The 18,676-nt window shown below is 40.7% G+C and overlaps 1 protein-coding gene across 1 annotated transcript; it reads left to right on the forward strand.

The window, feature by feature from the left end:
- Window positions 1-589: 589 nt before the first annotated feature.
- On the forward strand, window positions 590-18,188 carry LOC133982499 (mucin-2-like; the record flags this gene model as incomplete). The annotated part of the gene is made up of 28 exons (XM_062421553.1): window positions 590-659; window positions 899-1,154; window positions 1,269-1,383; window positions 1,630-1,720; window positions 1,823-1,956; window positions 2,060-2,276; window positions 3,435-3,560; window positions 3,660-3,774; window positions 4,061-4,211; window positions 4,324-4,437; window positions 4,524-4,593; window positions 4,711-4,848; window positions 4,982-5,146; window positions 5,282-5,376; window positions 5,463-5,589; window positions 5,702-5,957; window positions 6,096-6,148; window positions 6,235-6,329; window positions 6,463-6,614; window positions 6,724-6,862; window positions 7,122-7,232; window positions 7,328-7,510; window positions 7,796-8,035; window positions 8,158-8,314; window positions 9,146-9,274; window positions 9,496-9,608; window positions 12,681-13,912; window positions 14,015-18,188. Coding segments are annotated over exons 1-28 (9,018 nt in total), but the record flags the coding sequence as incomplete, so codon positions are not given.
- Window positions 18,189-18,676: the final 488 nt, after the last annotated feature.

The following is an 18,676-nucleotide window of genomic DNA, read 5'->3' on the forward strand; positions in this document are numbered from 1 at the left end:
ACATACAGTCAAACCTTTTAGGCTGTGGTTGATTGATATTCCCCTAAATATAGGGACATTTATTACTTTATTTTTTTAAACTGTGGTGTTGTGGTTCAATTAATTATATTAATTTATGTATGACTTTCTTTACATTATGTATCTTTTATAGTGTTAATAGTATTACCTTAATGGAAAAGTTTGTCTTCATATTGCTAAGGTTTTGTTAGTTGCATTATTATAATGTCGACTGTTGTTCAGTAAATATTGCATTGACCATTACAAGTTTAATCAAATAGTAATAACTTTTTCAAGAGTAAGCCTAGACCAGTTGAGCATACTCAATAAAACAACATCACCGGTACCCATTTCCAGAAAGGTGTCATGGTAATGCAAACATGTTTGTTTAATGGATTTGTTTAACAGTTACGGAAGATGTAGAAACTACAATACTGCACTTGTCGGACAACATCAATAGTCTGTTCCAAGTATATTCGTCATGTGTTGGAGAGGGTGGGAGCAAAAAAATTACCAATGTCTATATAATCTGGCTGTCATCTACAGTTTGACTACTACCTGCTCTTGTGAGAACAAGCCCGCAGTGGCAACCATGAAGAGATTAGTGTGGTTGAGTGTACTTTCTTTGTCTATTGCTGTCATCAATATTCAAGCCAAACAGGGTAAGACAAATATTTTCTGTGAAATTTGTAGATTCTGTGTAACACTTTTCAGGGGGTACAGCAATGTTATTAGTTATGCTCAACATCTTCTTAGGATGTTTACAACATTCTAAGTAATGCTTTGGAGGTATAAGATAGAAAATCATCTATCACTAAATTTTTCAAAATATTTCACTCATACAAACAAAGAAATTTTAATAACACTGCCAAAACTTTTTTCTCTCATTGTGTTTACCCAGTTCGTAACCATGTCAGCAGCATCTGCAGCACATGGGGCAGAGAGCACTTCAAGACATTTGATGGTGACGTTTACCAGTTTCCTGGTATGTGTGAATACAACCTGGCCTCCGATTGCCATGAGACTTACCAGGAGTTCTCGGTGCACATGAAGAGAAAAGAGAAAGATGGAAACCTTACAGTCAGTTATGTGGTGGTCACCATCAGTGACCTTTCATTCCACCTCACCAAGAGTCTGGTTAAGATGAATGACCATCAGTAAGTAAAAAGCTACATAACCTGTGCAAGCAACTGTACTTCACTCTTCTCTGAAGAATTGATTGATTGAATGATTTGTGTGTTTAGATTAAGTTAACATTTTCTCTCTCCCAGTGTCAAAATGCCATACTACAATGGTGGAGTACAAGTGGAAAAAAATGCTGTTTACATCAAGCTCCAGTCTAAAGTTGGCATTACTGTCATGTGGAACGGTGATGATGCAGTCATGGTAAAAGCTTCTACATAAAATTTTTCATCTACTACATTTTATGTGTGTGACATAAAAACAGACATTTGGTCAGTAAATCATTTATGGAAACTGAGGAACTGGCTCAGTTGTCATATTTATATGTTTTCATCTTTAATATAATCGTTTATTTTATTTTTAATATTTTCATAGAACATGCTTGTTATTAAAATTGTAAAAACCCAAAACTTGTCACAATCTCTTGCTGTGTTGCTATGTCTATTGTAGGTAGAGCTGGATCATGATTATGCTAATCGTACTTGTGGACTTTGTGGAGACTTCAATGGTGTTTCTGTTGACAATGAGTTCATTCGTAATGGTTGGTTATTCCGTCTATGTATCAATTCATTTTATATGTTAACAAACCCATACTGCATACTAATTTATATTCCTGTAACACTATGAATATAATCACATACAGGCCGCAAAATGAGCCCCGTTGAGTTTGGCAACAAACAGAAAGTCCATCGTCCAAACGATGATTGTGAGGACCCCTATGAAGAGGAAGATGAACCACTAGAGAATGTGACTGTGTCAGATTCTTGCAAGAACTTTGTGAGTTTGTTATCAGTATTGAGTTTGTTATTAGTATTAGAAATATCTTGTAATATCTGCAGCAAAGTAATTGTGTCTCTACTACCCTGTTTTTCACTTTTAGCAAACCACCTGTAACGAGATGCTGCATTCAGAGTCCTGGAGCTCCTGCACCAAACTGATTGACCCTGCACCTTACATCCAGGCCTGTGTGCAGGACATGTGTGGCTGCATCAACAGTACAAATGACTTCTGTGTCTGCAGTACACTGTCTGAGTTCTCTCGACAGTGTTCCCATGCTGGAGGAGAGCCTCCCAACTGGAGGACACCTCAGTTCTGTGGTAAAGTTTTTCTGTTTTCTCATCATCTTTACATGTTATACAACACGAGTACTGAAACACTGAAATCAGCTCAATGAAAAGCAGCTAATTAAAGATGTAATCAGAAAAAAGTTCCATCCAACAATCAATCAATTCTTATTTATATTGCACCAGATCACAACAAAAGTCATCTCAAGGCACTTTTCACATAGAGCAGGTCTAAATTGTACTCTTTAATTTAATTCAAAGAGACCCAACATTCCCCCATGAACAAGCACTTGGTGACAGCGGCAAGAACCTCAGGCAGAACCAGGCTCGAGGTGGGCGGTCATCTGCCTTGAGCGGTTGGGGTGAGAATGAGAGAGGGAGAAGGGGAGAAGGAGAGAAGGAGATGAAGGGGGAAAGAATAAGTAAAGAGGAGAGAGAGGGAGAGAGGAGAGAGAGACACAGTGACAAACAATCAATCAACTTTGAAAATAATGGTGACAGCAATCATACATCCAGACATCCACAAGGTCCTGGACGTTGACATCCCTAGACTACCTGTGAGACAATAGAACACAGAGAACTCCGGGGAAGAAGTTTAAGTTAGTGAATGCATTGATAGTAGATGAATCTAAATGGATAGAGAGGAAGAAGAGGAGAGAAGAGCTCAGTTCATCATGGGAAGTCTATTCTGGATTGTACAGGAAGCCAATGCAGCAAAGCTAAAATGGGAGTAATATGATCTCTCTTACTAGTTTTTATCAGTACACGTGCAGCTGCATTCTGGACCAGCTGGAGTGTCTTCCATAACTTGCTAGGGCAGCCTAATAATAATGAATTGCAATGATCCAGGTTAGAAGTAAAATATAACTCCTAGATTCCTTACGGTGGTACTGGAGGTCAGAGTAATGCCAGAAAATTATTAAATGTGATTCTGTCATGCAGTTGAGAGATTTAAATTATAGATTATATATTTTTTAAACTGTATAAAGCAAGTCCGTATAAGTTCTACTTGGTTGACTGTAATGCAGTGAAGTTACTGTGTTAAAGGTCACCATATGATTTACAAATAAAGTATAAAAGTACAATAAAAGTCAAGTTAGTTACTGTACCTTCATCCTTGATATACTATAGAATAATTCACATTAATTCACATCTACCTCAGTTTATTTTAATTGTACTGTCTCCTCACAGCTAAACAGTGCCCATTCAACATGGTTTATGAAGAGAGTGGTTCTCCTTGCATGAACACTTGCACACACTCGGACACAAGTTCACTGTGTGAGGACCACAAAATGGACGGCTGCTTCTGTCCTAATGGTCAGTGCTATTCACATTTGAACCAGTGTTTCTCACTATATAATATTGTGCTGATTTATATTCACACTTTTATATAACTTTGTCCTTTGTCTATTTCAGGAACTGTGTTGGATGATATTTCCATGAGAGGATGCATCGCTCAATCTGAATGTCAGTGCAAGCACAACAAAATCTACAACTCTGGTGAGGTCTACCAACGAGGCAGTGAGGAATGGTAGGTCAAATATTTCATAATGTTTATTTGGGCGGCTGTGGCTCAAGAGGTAGAGTGGGTCAACCACTACTCGAAAGAATGAGTGTTTGATTCCCGGCTCTGTGTCTTTGGACAAGATACTGAGTGTGTGTGAATGAGTGCAAGTTGCACGTAGTGTAAAGAACTTTGAGTGGTCAGAGGACTAGAAAGGCCCCATATATTTGCAGTCCATTATAGCAGAATGAATTATCTGGTATCATTAATTGTGCAATTTTGTGTAAATCTCAAACTGTTTGGGTCGTTTCAGTACATGTTTTCATGGTAAATGGAGTTGTGAGAGCCTCCCAACACCTGCAACATGTGCTGTTGAAGAGGGTTCACATGTAACTACGTTTGATGGGAAAACTTTCACCTTCCACGGAGATTGTTATTACACCTTAGCCAAGGTGGAAAGCAAGGTGAATGGTTCATATTTGTACAATTCAGCGGGAGAAGACATATATATATCAGTTGATGCAAAAGAAGTTCAATCTTACTTATATAGTTGTGCTTGTACTGTGTACATTGCAGGATGACGATAGTCCAAAGTTCAACATCCTGGTCCAGTTGGAGCCATGTGTAAACCAAGAGTTTGACACTTGTCTGAAGTCCCTTAAAATCCTGCTGAACAATGACAGAAATAATGTGAGTTAAAGCCTGTCACTTAAGATTGCTGTTTTCAATTCACGCAGATCTGCAACACTCAAATGATCAATTCTGTTTATATTCAGGTATTCATTTTCACTTCTGATGGGACAGTAAAGCAGAATATGCAGACCGTCAGTTTGCCGTACCATTCAGGTAGGTCACACAGTAAGAAACTGTATTACACAAAATTAAACATATTATTTTAATCCTTCATTTGCACTATGATATCACAATATTATACTATTGTTTGTATCTCTCTTCATTCAAAAGGTGACATCAACATATTCCGCGCTTCATCCTTTCACATTTTTCTCCAGACCAATTTTGGGTTGCAAATTCAAATCCAACATGTGCCTGTCATGCAAGTGTATGTCAGCCTGGAACAGAGCTACAAATCAAAGACACGTGGTAAGTTTCACATTTAGTTTGGCACACACAACCCAAAATTTACCCTTTAAGTTTTGATGCAACTTTTAGTTATCTGCATGAATTCTAATACTCCTAAAAGTTCAATTTAATTCAAAATATTTTGCAATATCAGGTTTATGTGGTAACTACAACATGATCATGTCTGATGACATGAAGACTCCTCAGGAGATTGTGGAGGGAACAGCAATCACTTTTAGTAACTCCTGGAAGGCTAACTCCGTGTGCGAAGACAGAGAAGAAAGACTTGATGACCCCTGCTCCCTCAGTGTGGAAAATGGTAAACAGCTCTGATTGTTTATTATACTGGTTATCTGGTGATTTAAACCCTTACATCTTGTCTGCAAGTGTTATATTTAAGGCTATTACACAGTTGAACACAACTGTTTTACTGTTACTGTTTCCTCACTTTCAGAGGAGTACGCCAAACAATGGTGCGCTTTGCTAATAAGTGCAAATGATACCTTCGCACAGTGTCATTCAGTGGTGGATCCTGAGATGTACTACAAGGTACAGCAAAACATTTTCTGTTCATCTTTTATTGAATTAAATGATGATGAAACTAGATTTCTAAATGTGTTTTCTGTCTTCTGTAGCGGTGTACTTATGCAACCTGTAACTGTGAGAAGAGTGAGGCCTGTCTGTGTGCCGTCTTCTCCTCCTACGCACGAGCTTGTGCATCTAACGGAGTGTTCTTGACAAATTGGAGAGACAATGTGTGCGGTAAGGATTTCTTTATTTGAGTGATGATTTCTTTGATTTAGTTTGATTAACATCTTCCCTTTCAATAGTTGGTCTTAAAACTGTAATCATTTTTATGTTGTGCACAAATCAGATAAATACACAAAGAGCTGCCCAGCATCCCAGACCTTTTCTTACAAGCATCAGAGATGCCAGTTGACGTGTAGATCACTGGGCTCAAAGCAGGAGAGCTGCACTTCTGACTTCTTGCCTGTGGATGGCTGCTCCTGCGCTGAGGGTCTCTACCTAAATGAAAAGGGCATCTGTGTCCCCATGGCAAAATGTCAATGCTACCACGATGGCGCCTACATCAAGCCAGGAAAGTCTGTAAACATCAAGGATGACCACTGGTTAGTCAGTTGTTTCCATTTCAGTGGCATTGCACTTCAAATCAATTATCTTAGACTGATGATTTCACTTTATAGAAACTGAACTGTTAGTTTATAAGTCCCTTTGTGTTGTGTGCTGAATCTTTTGTCTTCTTCTAGTGTGTGCACTAATGGAGTGCTTCACTGCCATTCTTGGAAAGCCCGCTCATCAAGTAAGGGTTTGGGGTTTTCAAACATGACACAAACATTTTGTCGATTCAATGTGACAATATGTAATCAGTTTCTGCTTCTGTTACAGAGTGTCACTCCCCAAAAGTATTCTTCAACTGCTCCATTGCTGGCACAGGACAGCATTGCCCTCGAACTTGTTCAAATTTGGACAACGATGATTGTGTGAGTCTTTTTTTCCACTGTGTCAAGTGACAAATAACAAAGTCTAAAATGTATTTACCAAATTTAACGGTAGACAGTATGTTACATTGATGATTTAATGGTTTCCATTACTTGTGATCTTTTTACCTTCCAGGACTCCACAGAGTGTAAATCAGGCTGTCGCTGTCCATTTGGCCTTGTTGATGATGGCAAAGGTTCCTGTGTGAAAGAACATGAATGTCCATGTCAGCATGATGGGCATCTCTATATGCGTGGAACACAAATTTCTAACAAGTGCAACACTTGGTATGACCTTGTTTTGATCATAAATTTAATAAACTATGATAAATAAATATTATATGTCTGAATCTACTAGATGTCTGAATCCTAATCTTACCATTACTGATGCATCTAGTACCTGCAAAAGTGGAAAATGGGAGTGCACAAAGAAAGAATGCCCAGGAACCTGCATTATTTATGGAAGTGGTCATTACACTACATTTGATCAGCGAACATATGGGTTTCAAGGACAGTGTTCCTATGTTGCTGTCAAGGTAAAAAATGGATGTCAACATCAATCAATTCACAGCTTTGCTCACCTTATTTCCCTCATCCAGGCTTTGTCTCAGAAATTGTTAGATATGAATGATATGAGATTTATGATTTAGTGTTAATCTTGAACATCAGTGTTGAAAGACAGTCAATATATGATGCTTGAAAAAATGTTTATCTCCATTCACTTTACAATGAGTGCTTCTCATAATAAGGAATGAATGAAAAGTGCATATAACTATACCATCTCTCTTTTTTAAGAATAAATGTGGCAATAAAACAGTACAGGACAACTTCGGAGTTATCACAGAAAATGTACCATGTGGCACCACAGGCACCACATGCTCCAAAACTGTCCGAATCCAACTTGGGGTAATACTTCATACAACACCTGACATTTAAGTTAAATATCAAACAGCAGTTCTTACATTATAATAAAAACAATATAACCCTACTTAACTTTACAGAGAATGGAAGTCAAACTGTCAAAGGGTAAATATGAAAAGGAGGACCAGGGACATGGCAGTGAGATTCCGTTCAAAATAAGGAGGGTTGGCTTGTATCTGGTGATAGAATCATCTGCCATTGGTCTGACAGTGTTATGGGATAAGAAAACTACAGTTCGCATCATCCTGGAACCACAGCACATTGTGAGTCACACTTTAACTGAACATTAAAATTGTTTCAGTAATGATGTATTCAATTTCTTTGTGAGATTTTTAAACTAGATTTTTGAGATGGTGCATCTGTAGTATAACTTTCTGCTGAAAAAGGCATTTATTAAAATATAAAGTCAATACAATAGCATATTCTGTTTGTCATTATGACACAGGTATATTTATTCCTGCCTGTTATTTGTAATGTGACAAAGTATGTATTATTGAATATGGTCGTTATGTAAAATAACTTGGTGACTCTTTTGTTTGGCTCGACAGGGAGAGGTATGTGGCCTGTGTGGAAATTTTGATGGTGATGGACAGAATGACTTCACCACCCAGGGTCAGCTGAAAGTGAGCAATCTGTTAGAATTTGCTAACAGCTGGAAAGTGTCCAGCAATTGTCCAGATGCAATAACTAATGTGGATCCTTGTGGAGCAAAACCCAACAGACATCACTGGGCAAAAATTATGTGCAACATTATAAATGGTGATACTTTCAAAGGCTGCCACAAAAAGGTAATGACATATTTGTTAATATTAGGTACTATATGTTCATATTTGTTCATATATTATTTCAAGTTCCATGTTTGAAAATATCAAACACTTTTTTTTTAATCTATCATACATTTTGGTAACAGGTAGATCCTCGTCCATTTTATGAAAACTGTGTGAAAGACTCATGTGCCTGTGACACTGGAGGAGACTGTGAATGTTTCTGCTCAGCAGTTGGAGCTTATGCTCAAGCTTGTAATGAGGCTGGTGTCTGTGTTGCATGGAGAACTCCAGAAATTTGTCGTAAGTAATCAAACTTAAATTTAAGTGAGGTCTTTAAGCCTTTTCTGTCACAAAACCAAGTTTTTCAATCACTAAATTATTGTAACACCAGCAGCATTGATCCTGGAGACTTTGAGATTTTTCTAGATGTGTATGAGATGTTATTGGTTGTGTTACTATTTTCTCCATAAACAGGGTGTGTAATATTCTGCCCTGTTTTTTTATTCTTAAAATATAGCACATTGGGAAATTCGCCACATTTACTCTTGAAAATTGAACAAATATTTGAGTCATCTACGTAAAATCATCTACGTATATAATATATTTACATTAATATACTCTTAAATTCAGAGTAATTTAGTAGTACAAAATGTTATTGAGCACTGTTAGTGTTTGTTTTATTTGTTTGTTTTAAAACTGGCTAAAAGTTCATTATTCATGACAATGAAAAATGATAAACACTATAAAGATGAAAAAGATAAATATATTTTTAATGGCTAAAATCATTCATATACATAATAGCTTTAGATTGATATACTCTTAAATGATGTGTTATTTACAATTGCAAAATGTAGTTGAGTGATTTGAGGTTTTTTGTTTTTCAGAATTGGCTTTAAGTATGTTATTTAACAGTGAGCATTTTCAAAAAGTTTTCTGCCTTTGGAGAAAGTGAAACATCCTACTTTTAGCCAGAACTAAATGCAATTCTCAAGCCAAAAACAACATATAATGCTAGAATGTTTTAGTTTGATATCTCTTTCAGTGAATAACACATTTTTGAGAAATTACATTGGTTATTATTAGTCAGCATTTCCTTTATTCAAAAAAAAATCCTGTATCTTTTCATTCTAGCTGTCTTTTGTGACTACTACAATGAACCGGGTGAATGCAAGTGGCACTACTATCCTTGTCATACACCTTGTTACGAGACCTGTTTGAATCCACAAGGAAATTGCAACAACTCTATACCCAACCTGGAAGGTAAGAGGTCAATTCACAACATATCATCTTACCTTGAATCTGGAATTAAAAATGCATTAAGTTAATTTTTTTAGTTCAGAGTGTATCCTATTTGGAGTATTTTATGTGATTAAATATTAAAAAATACCAGACAAGTTTCAGTTTCCAAGATTAAAAAAAAGGAGTTATTAATCCTATTGTCAAAACATGATATATAAAATGTTATGCTCTCATTTTTACAGGCTGTTACCCTGTGTGTCCACATGATAAGCCCATATTTGATGAGGAGAAGCAGATATGTGTGAAGGAGTGTGAAATAACTACTACACCACCTCCCACCACAACACCAATCACTGTAACTACTACTACAACTGAAAGCCCAACCACAACTACACAGTCAACCACTGTACCTACTACTACAACTGAAAGCCCAAGCACAACCACAACTACATCTACAACACCAACCACCATACCTACTACTACAACTGAAAGCCCAACCACAACCTCTACAACACCAACCACCGTACCTACTACTACATCTGAAGGGCCAACCACAACCACAGAGTATACTACTCCAACAACTGAAACCCCTACTACAACTCAAGAGATATCGCCTACCACTACTCCATGTATTAAAACGTGTGAGTGGTCAGAATGGTATGATGTACATAATCCACAAAATGATGGTAGTGACTGGGAAACATATGAAAACATCACAAACAGTGGTAAAGAAATATGTGAAAATCGAAAAAACATTGATTGTAGAGGGACACAAAATCCTGACAAAGATTTTGATGACTTTGTGAGTGGAACTCAACAAGTTGTTTCATGTGATCTGGAATATGGCTTAGTATGCAAAAAAGAGGACCAGACAAGTCGTCCATATAAGTGTTTAAATTATAAGATCAGAGTTTGTTGTGAGGCAGTGATATGTCATTACACAACAACACCATCAACATCAACTACTGTCACAACAAAGGGGTCAACAACGAAATTTACTGTACCTTCTACTACAACTGAAGGGCCAACCACAACCACAACATATACAACACCAACCACCGTTATTCCTACTACAACTGAGAGTCCAACCACAACCACAACATCTACAACACCAACCACCATAACTCCTACTACAACTGAGAGGCCAACCGCAACCACAACTACAACCTCTACAACACCAACCACCATACCTTCTACTACAACTGAAGGGCCAACCACAACCACAACATCTACAACACCAACCACCATATCTCCTTCTACAACTGAGAGGCCAACCACAACCACAACATCTACAACATCAACCACCACTACTCTTACTACAACTGAGAGGCCAACCACAACCACAACTAAAACCTCTACAACACCAACCACCGTACCTTCTACTACAACTGAAGGGCCAATCACAACCACTGAATCTAAAACGCCAACCACCGAACCCTCTACTACAACAGAAGGGCCACCCTCAACAACAAAATCTACAACTCCATCCACCATTACTCCTACTACCACAACCACAACTACAACATCTACAACACCAACCACCGTATCTCCTACTACAACTGAAGAGCCAACCACAACTACATCTACAACGTCAACCAGTGTACCTACTACTACAACTGAAGGGCAAACTACAACTACATCTACAACACCAACCACCATACCTACTACTACCACTGAAAGCCCAACCACAACTATAACATCTACAACACCAACCACTGTATCTACTACTACAACTGAAGAGCCAACCACAACTACATCTACAACGTCAACCAGTGTACCTACTACTACAACTGAAGGGCCAACTACAACTACATCTACAACACCAACCACCATACCTACTACTACAACTGAAAGCCCAACCACAACCTCTACAACACCAACCACCGTACCTACTACTACATCTGAAGGGCCAACCACAACCACAGAGTATACTACTCCAACAACTGAAACCCCTACTACAACTCAAGAGATATCGCCTACCACTACTCCATGTATTAAAACGTGTGAGTGGTCAGAATGGTATGATGTACATAATCCACAAAATGATGGTAGTGACTGGGAAACATATGAAAACATCACAAACAGTGGTAAAGAAATATGTGAAAATCGAAAAAACATTGATTGTAGAGGGACACAAAATCCTGACAAAGATTTTGATGACTTTGTGAGTGGAACTCAACAAGTTGTTTCATGTGATCTGGAATATGGCTTAATATGCAAAAAAGAGGACCAGACAAGTCGTCCATATAAGTGTTTAAATTATAAGATCAGAGTTTGTTGTGAGGCAGTGATATGTCATTACACAACAACACCATCAACATCAACTACTGTCACAACAAAGGGGTCAACAACGAAATTTACTGTACCTTCTACTACAACTGAAGGGCCAACCACAACCACAACATATACAACACCAACCACCGTTATTCCTACTACAACTGAGAGTCCAACCACAACCACAACATCTACAACACCAACCACCATAACTCCTACTACAACTGAGAGGCCAACCGCAACCACAACTACAACCTCTACAACACCAACCACCATACCTTCTACTACAACTGAAGGGCCAACCACAACCACAACATCTACAACACCAACCACCATATCTCCTTCTACAACTGAGAGGCCAACCACAACCACAACATCTACAACATCAACCACCACTACTCCTACTACAACTGAGAGGCCAACCACAACCACAACTACAACCTCTACAACACCAACAACCGTACCCTCTACTACAACTGAAGGGCCAATCACAACCACTGAATCTACAACGCCAACCACCGAACCATCTACTACAACAGAAGGGCCACCCTCAACAAAAACATCTACAACTCCATCCACCATTACTCCTACTACCACAACCACAACTACAACATCTACAACACCAACCACCGTACCTCCTACAACAACAACATTTACTGAAATCTCAACCACAACTCAATCAATTGTCACTAATTTCCCAACTACATCATCCCCAAGAACCGGAAATTTAATTTCTTCAACAGCCACAACCACAACTACAACATCAACCACCATTACTCCCACTACAACTGAGAAGCCAACCACAACAACAACATCTACAACACCTACCACTCTACCTCCTACTACAACTGAAGGGCTAACCACAACATCTACAACATCAACAACCATACCTCCTACTACAACTGAGAGGCCAACCACAACCACAACTACAACATCTACGACACAAACCACCCTTCTACCTACTACAACTGAAAGCCCAACCACAACTACAACATCTACAACACCAACCACTCTAGGTCCTACTACAACTGAAGGCCCAACCACAACTACAACCTCTACGACACCAACCACCATATATTCTACTACAACTGAAGGGCCAACCGCAACCACAAAATCTACAACCCCATCCACCATACCAACTACTACAACTGAGAGGCCAACCACAACCATAACATCTACAACATCAACCACCACCAGTCCTACTACAACTGAGAGGCCAACCACAACCACAACTACAACCTCTACAACACCAACAACCGTACCTTCTACTACAACTGAGAGGCCAACCACAACCACAACATCTACAACACCAACTACCATAACTCCTACTACAACTGAGAGGCCAACCACAACTACAACCTCTACAACATCAACCACCATACCTTCTACTACAACTGAAGGGCCAACCGCAACCACAACATCTACAACACCAACCACCATAACTCCTACTACAACTGAGAGGCCAACCACAACCACAACATCTACAACATCAACCACCACTAGTCCTACTACAACCGAGAGGCCAAGCACAACCACAACTACAACCTCTACAACACCAACCACCGTACCTTCTACTACAACTGAAGGGCCAACCACAACCACAACATCTACAACACCAACCACCCTTCTACCTACTACAACTGAGAGGCCAACCACAACGACAACTACAACCTATACAACACCAACCACTGTACCTTCTACTACAACTGAAGGGCCAACCACAACCACAACATATACAACACCAACCACTGTTATTCATACTACAACTGAGAGGCCAACCACAACCACAACATCTACAACACCAACCACCATAACTCCTACTACAACTGAGAGGCCAACCACAACCACAACTACAACCTCTACAACACCAACCACCATACCTTCTACTACAACTGAAGGGCCAACCACAACCACAACATCTACAACACCAACCACCATAACTCCTTCTACAACTGAGAGGCCAACCACAACCACAACATCTACAACACCAACCACCATACCTTCTACTACAACTGAAGGGCCAACCACAACCACAACATCTACAACACCAACTACCGTAACTCCTACTACAACTGAGAGGCCAACCACAACCACAACATCTACAACATCAACCATCACTACTCCTACTACAACTGAGAGGCCAACCACAACGACAACTACAACCTATACAACACCAACCACCGTACCTTCTACTACAACTGAAGGGCCAACCACAACCACAACATCTACAACACCAACCACCCTTCTACCTACTACAACTGAAAGCCCAACCACAACTACAACATCTACAACACCAACCACTCTAGGTCCTACTACAACTGAAGGCCCAACCACAACTACAACCTCTACGACACCAACCACCATATATTCTACTACAACTGAAGGGCCAACCGCAACCACAAAATCTACAACCCCATCCACCATACCAACTACTACAACTGAGAGGCCAACCACAACCATAACATCTACAACATCAACCACCACCAGTCCTACTACAACTGAGAGGCCAACCACAACCACAACTACAACCTCTACAACACCAACAACCGTACCTTCTACTACAACTGAGAGGCCAACCACAACCACAACATCTACAACACCAACCACCATTACTCCTACTACAACTGAGCGGCCAACCACAACCACAACCACAATATCTACAACACCAACCACCATACCTTCTACTACAACTGAAGGGCCAACCACAACCACAACATCTACAACACCAACTACCATAACTCCTACTACAACTGAGAGGCCAACCACAACTACAACCTCTACAACATCAACCACCATACCTTCTACTACAACTGAAGGGCCAACCGCAACCACAACATCTACAACACCAACCACCATAACTCCTACTACAACTGAGAGGCCAACCACAACCACAACATCTACAACATCAACCACCACTAGTCCTACTACAACCGAGAGGCCAAGCACAACCACAACTACAACCTCTACAACACCAACCACTGTACCTTCTACTACAACTGAAGGGCCAACCACAACCACAACATATACAACACCAACCACTGTTATTCATACTACAACTGAGAGGCCAACCACAACCACAACATCTACAACACCAACCACCATAACTCCTACTACAACTGAGAGGCCAACCACAACCACAACTACAACCTCTACAACACCAACCACCATACCTTCTACTACAACTGAAGGGCCAACCACAACCACAACATCTACAACACCAACCACCATAACTCCTTCTACAACTGAGAGGCCAACCACAACCACAACATCTACAACACCAACCACCATACCTTCTACTACAACTGAAGGGCCAACCACAACCACAACATCTACAACACCAACTACCGTAACTCCTACTACAACTGAGAGGCCAACCACAACCACAACATCTACAACATCAACCATCACTACTCCTACTACAACTGAGAGGCCAACCACAACGACAACTACAACCTATACAACACCAACCACCGTACCTTCTACTACAACTGAAGGGCCAACCACAACCACAACATCTACAACACCAACCACCTTTACTCCTACTACAACTGAGAGGCCAACCGCAACCACAACATCTACAACAATAACCACCACTACTCCTACTACAACTGAGAGGCCAACCACAACCATAAGATCTACAACACCAACCACCATACCTCTTACTACAAATGAGAGGCCAACCACAACCACAACTACAACATCTACAACACCAACCACTCTACCTCCTACTACAACTGAAGGGCCAACCACAACCACAACATATACAACACCAACCACCGTTATTCCTACTACAACTGAGAGTCCAACCACAACATCTACAACACCAACCACCATAACTCCTACTACAACTGAGAGGCCAACCACAACATCTACACCATCAACCACCACCAGTCCTACTACAACTGAGAGGCCAACCACAACCACAACTACAACCTCTACAACACCAACCACCGTACCTTCTACTACAACTGAAGGGCCAACCACAACCACAACATCTACAACACCAACCACCATTACTCCTACTACAACTGAGAGGCCAACCACAACTACAACCTCTACAACACCAACCACCGTACCTTCTACTACAACTGAAGGGCCAACCACAACCACAATATCTACAACACCAACCACCATAACTCCTACTACAACTGAGAGGCCAACCACAACCACAACTACAACCTCTACAACACCAACCACCATACCTTCTACTACAACTGAAGGGCCAACAACAACCACAACATCTACAACACCAACCACCATAACTCCTACTACAACTGAGAGTCCAACCACAACCATAAGATCTACAACACCAACCACCATACCTCTTACTACTACTGAGAGGCCAACCACAACCACAACTATTACATCTACAACAACAACCACTCTACCTCCTACTACAACTGAAGGGCCAACCACAACCACAACATCTACAACACCAACTACCGTAACTCCTACTACAACTGAGAGGCCAACCACAACCACAACATCTACAACATCAACCATCACTAGTCCTACTACAACCGAGAGGCCAATCACAACCACAACTACAACCTCTACAACACCAACCACTGTACCTTCTACTACAACTGAAGGGCCAACCACAACCACAACATATACAACACCAACCACTGTTATTCCTACTACAACTGAGAGGCCAACCACAACCACAACATCTACAACACCAACCACCATAACTCCTACTACAACTGAGAGGCCAACCACAACCACAACTACAACCTCTACAACACCAACCACCATACCTTCTACTACAACTGAAGGGCCAACCACAACCACAACATCTACAACACCAACCACCATAACTCCTTCTACAACTGAGAGGCCAACCACAACAACAACCACAACATCTACAACACCAACCACCATACCTTCTACTACAACTGAGAGGCCAACCACAACCACAACATCTACAACATCAACCATCACTACTCCTACTACAACTGAGAGGCCAACCACAACGACAACTACAACCTATACAACACCAACCACTGTACCTTCTACTACAACTGAAGGGCCAACCACAACCACAACATCTACAACACCAACCACCTTTACTCCTACTACAACTGAGAGGCCAACCGCAACCACAACATCTACAACAATAACCACCACTACTCCTACTACAACTGAGAGGCCAACCACAACCATAAGATCTACAACACCAACCACCATACCTCTTACTACAACTGAGAGGCCAACCACAACCACAACTACAACATCTACAACACCAACCACTCTACCTCCTACTACAACTGAAGGGCCAACCACAACCACAACATATACAACACCAACCACCGTTATTCCTACTACAACTGAGAGTCCAACCACAACATCTACAACACCAACCACCATAACTCCTACTACAACTGAGAGGCCAACCACAACATCTACACCATCAACCACCACCAGTCCTACTACAACTGAGAGGCCAACCACAACCACAACTACAACCTCTACAACACCAACCACCGTACCTTCTACTACAACTGAAGGGCCAACCACAACCACAACATCTACAACACCAACCACCATTACTCCTACTACAACTGAGAGGCCAACCACAACCACAACTACAACCTCTACAACACCAACCACCGTACCTTCTACTACAACTGAAGGGCCAACCACAACCACAATATCTACAACACCAACCACCATAACTCCTACTACAACTGAGAGTCCAACCACAATCATAAGATCTACAACACCAACCACCATACCTCTTACTACTACTGAGAGGCCAACCACAACCACAACTACTACATCTACAACAACAACCACTCTACCTCCTACTACAACTGACGGGCCAACCACAACCACAACATCTACAACACCAACTACCGTAACTCCTACTACAACTGAGAGGCCAACCACAACCACAACATCTACAACATCAACCATCACTAGTCCTACTACAACCGAGAGGCCAAGCACAACCACAACTACAACCTCTACAACACCAACCACTGTACCTTCTACTACAACTGAAGGGCCAACCACAACCACAACATATACAACACCAACCACTGTTATTCCTACTACAACTGAGAGGCCAACCACAACCACAACATCTACAACACCAACCACCATAACTCCTACTACAACTGAGAGGCCAACCACAACCACAACTACAACCTCTACAACACCAACCACCATACCTTCTACTACAACTGAAGGGCCAACCACAACCACAATATCTACAACACCAACCACCATAACTCCTACTACAACTGAGAGGCCAACCACAACCACAACTACAACCTCTACAACACCAACCACCATACCTTCTACTACAACTGAAGGGCCAACAACAACCACAACATCTACAACACCAACCACCATAACTCCTACTACAACTGAGAGTCCGACCACAACCATAAAATCTACAACACCAACCACCATACCTCTTACTACAACTGAGAGGCCAACCACAACCACAAGTACTACATCTACAACAACAACCACTCTACCTCCTACTACAACTGAAGGGCCAACCACAACCACAACATATACAACACCAACCACCGTTATTCCTACTACAACTGAGAGTCCAACCACAACCACAACATCTACAACACCAACCACCATAACTCCTACTACAACTGAGAGGCCAACCACAACCACAACTACAACCTCTACAACACCAACCACCATACCTTCTACTACAACTGAAGGGCCAACCACAACCACAACATCTACAACACCAACCACCATAACTCCTACTTCAACTGAGAGTCCAACCACAACCATAAGATCTACAACACCAACCACCATACCTCTTACTACTACTGAGAGGCCAACCACAACCACAACTACTACATCTACAACAACAACCACTCTACCTCCTACTACAACTGAAGGGCCAACCACAACCACAACATATACAACATCAACCACCACTACTCCTACTACAACTGAGAGGCCAACCACAACATCTTTAACGCCAACCACCGTACTTTCTAGTACAACTGAAGGGCCAACAACTACTCAAGGACCCTGCTATCCATGGAATGTTCCAGTAAGAATCTTAATGTATATAGCACATCAATTATACCATATATGTTATACTTATAGTATTAGTAATTGTAGTTCATAAGTTCAAACAACCTGTCCTATATCTTTTGCTTAATG

The sequence above is a fragment of the Scomber scombrus genome, chromosome 6 (genome assembly GCF_963691925.1).
Source record: "Scomber scombrus chromosome 6, fScoSco1.1, whole genome shotgun sequence".
Lineage (NCBI taxonomy): Eukaryota > Metazoa > Chordata > Actinopteri > Scombriformes > Scombridae > Scomber > Scomber scombrus.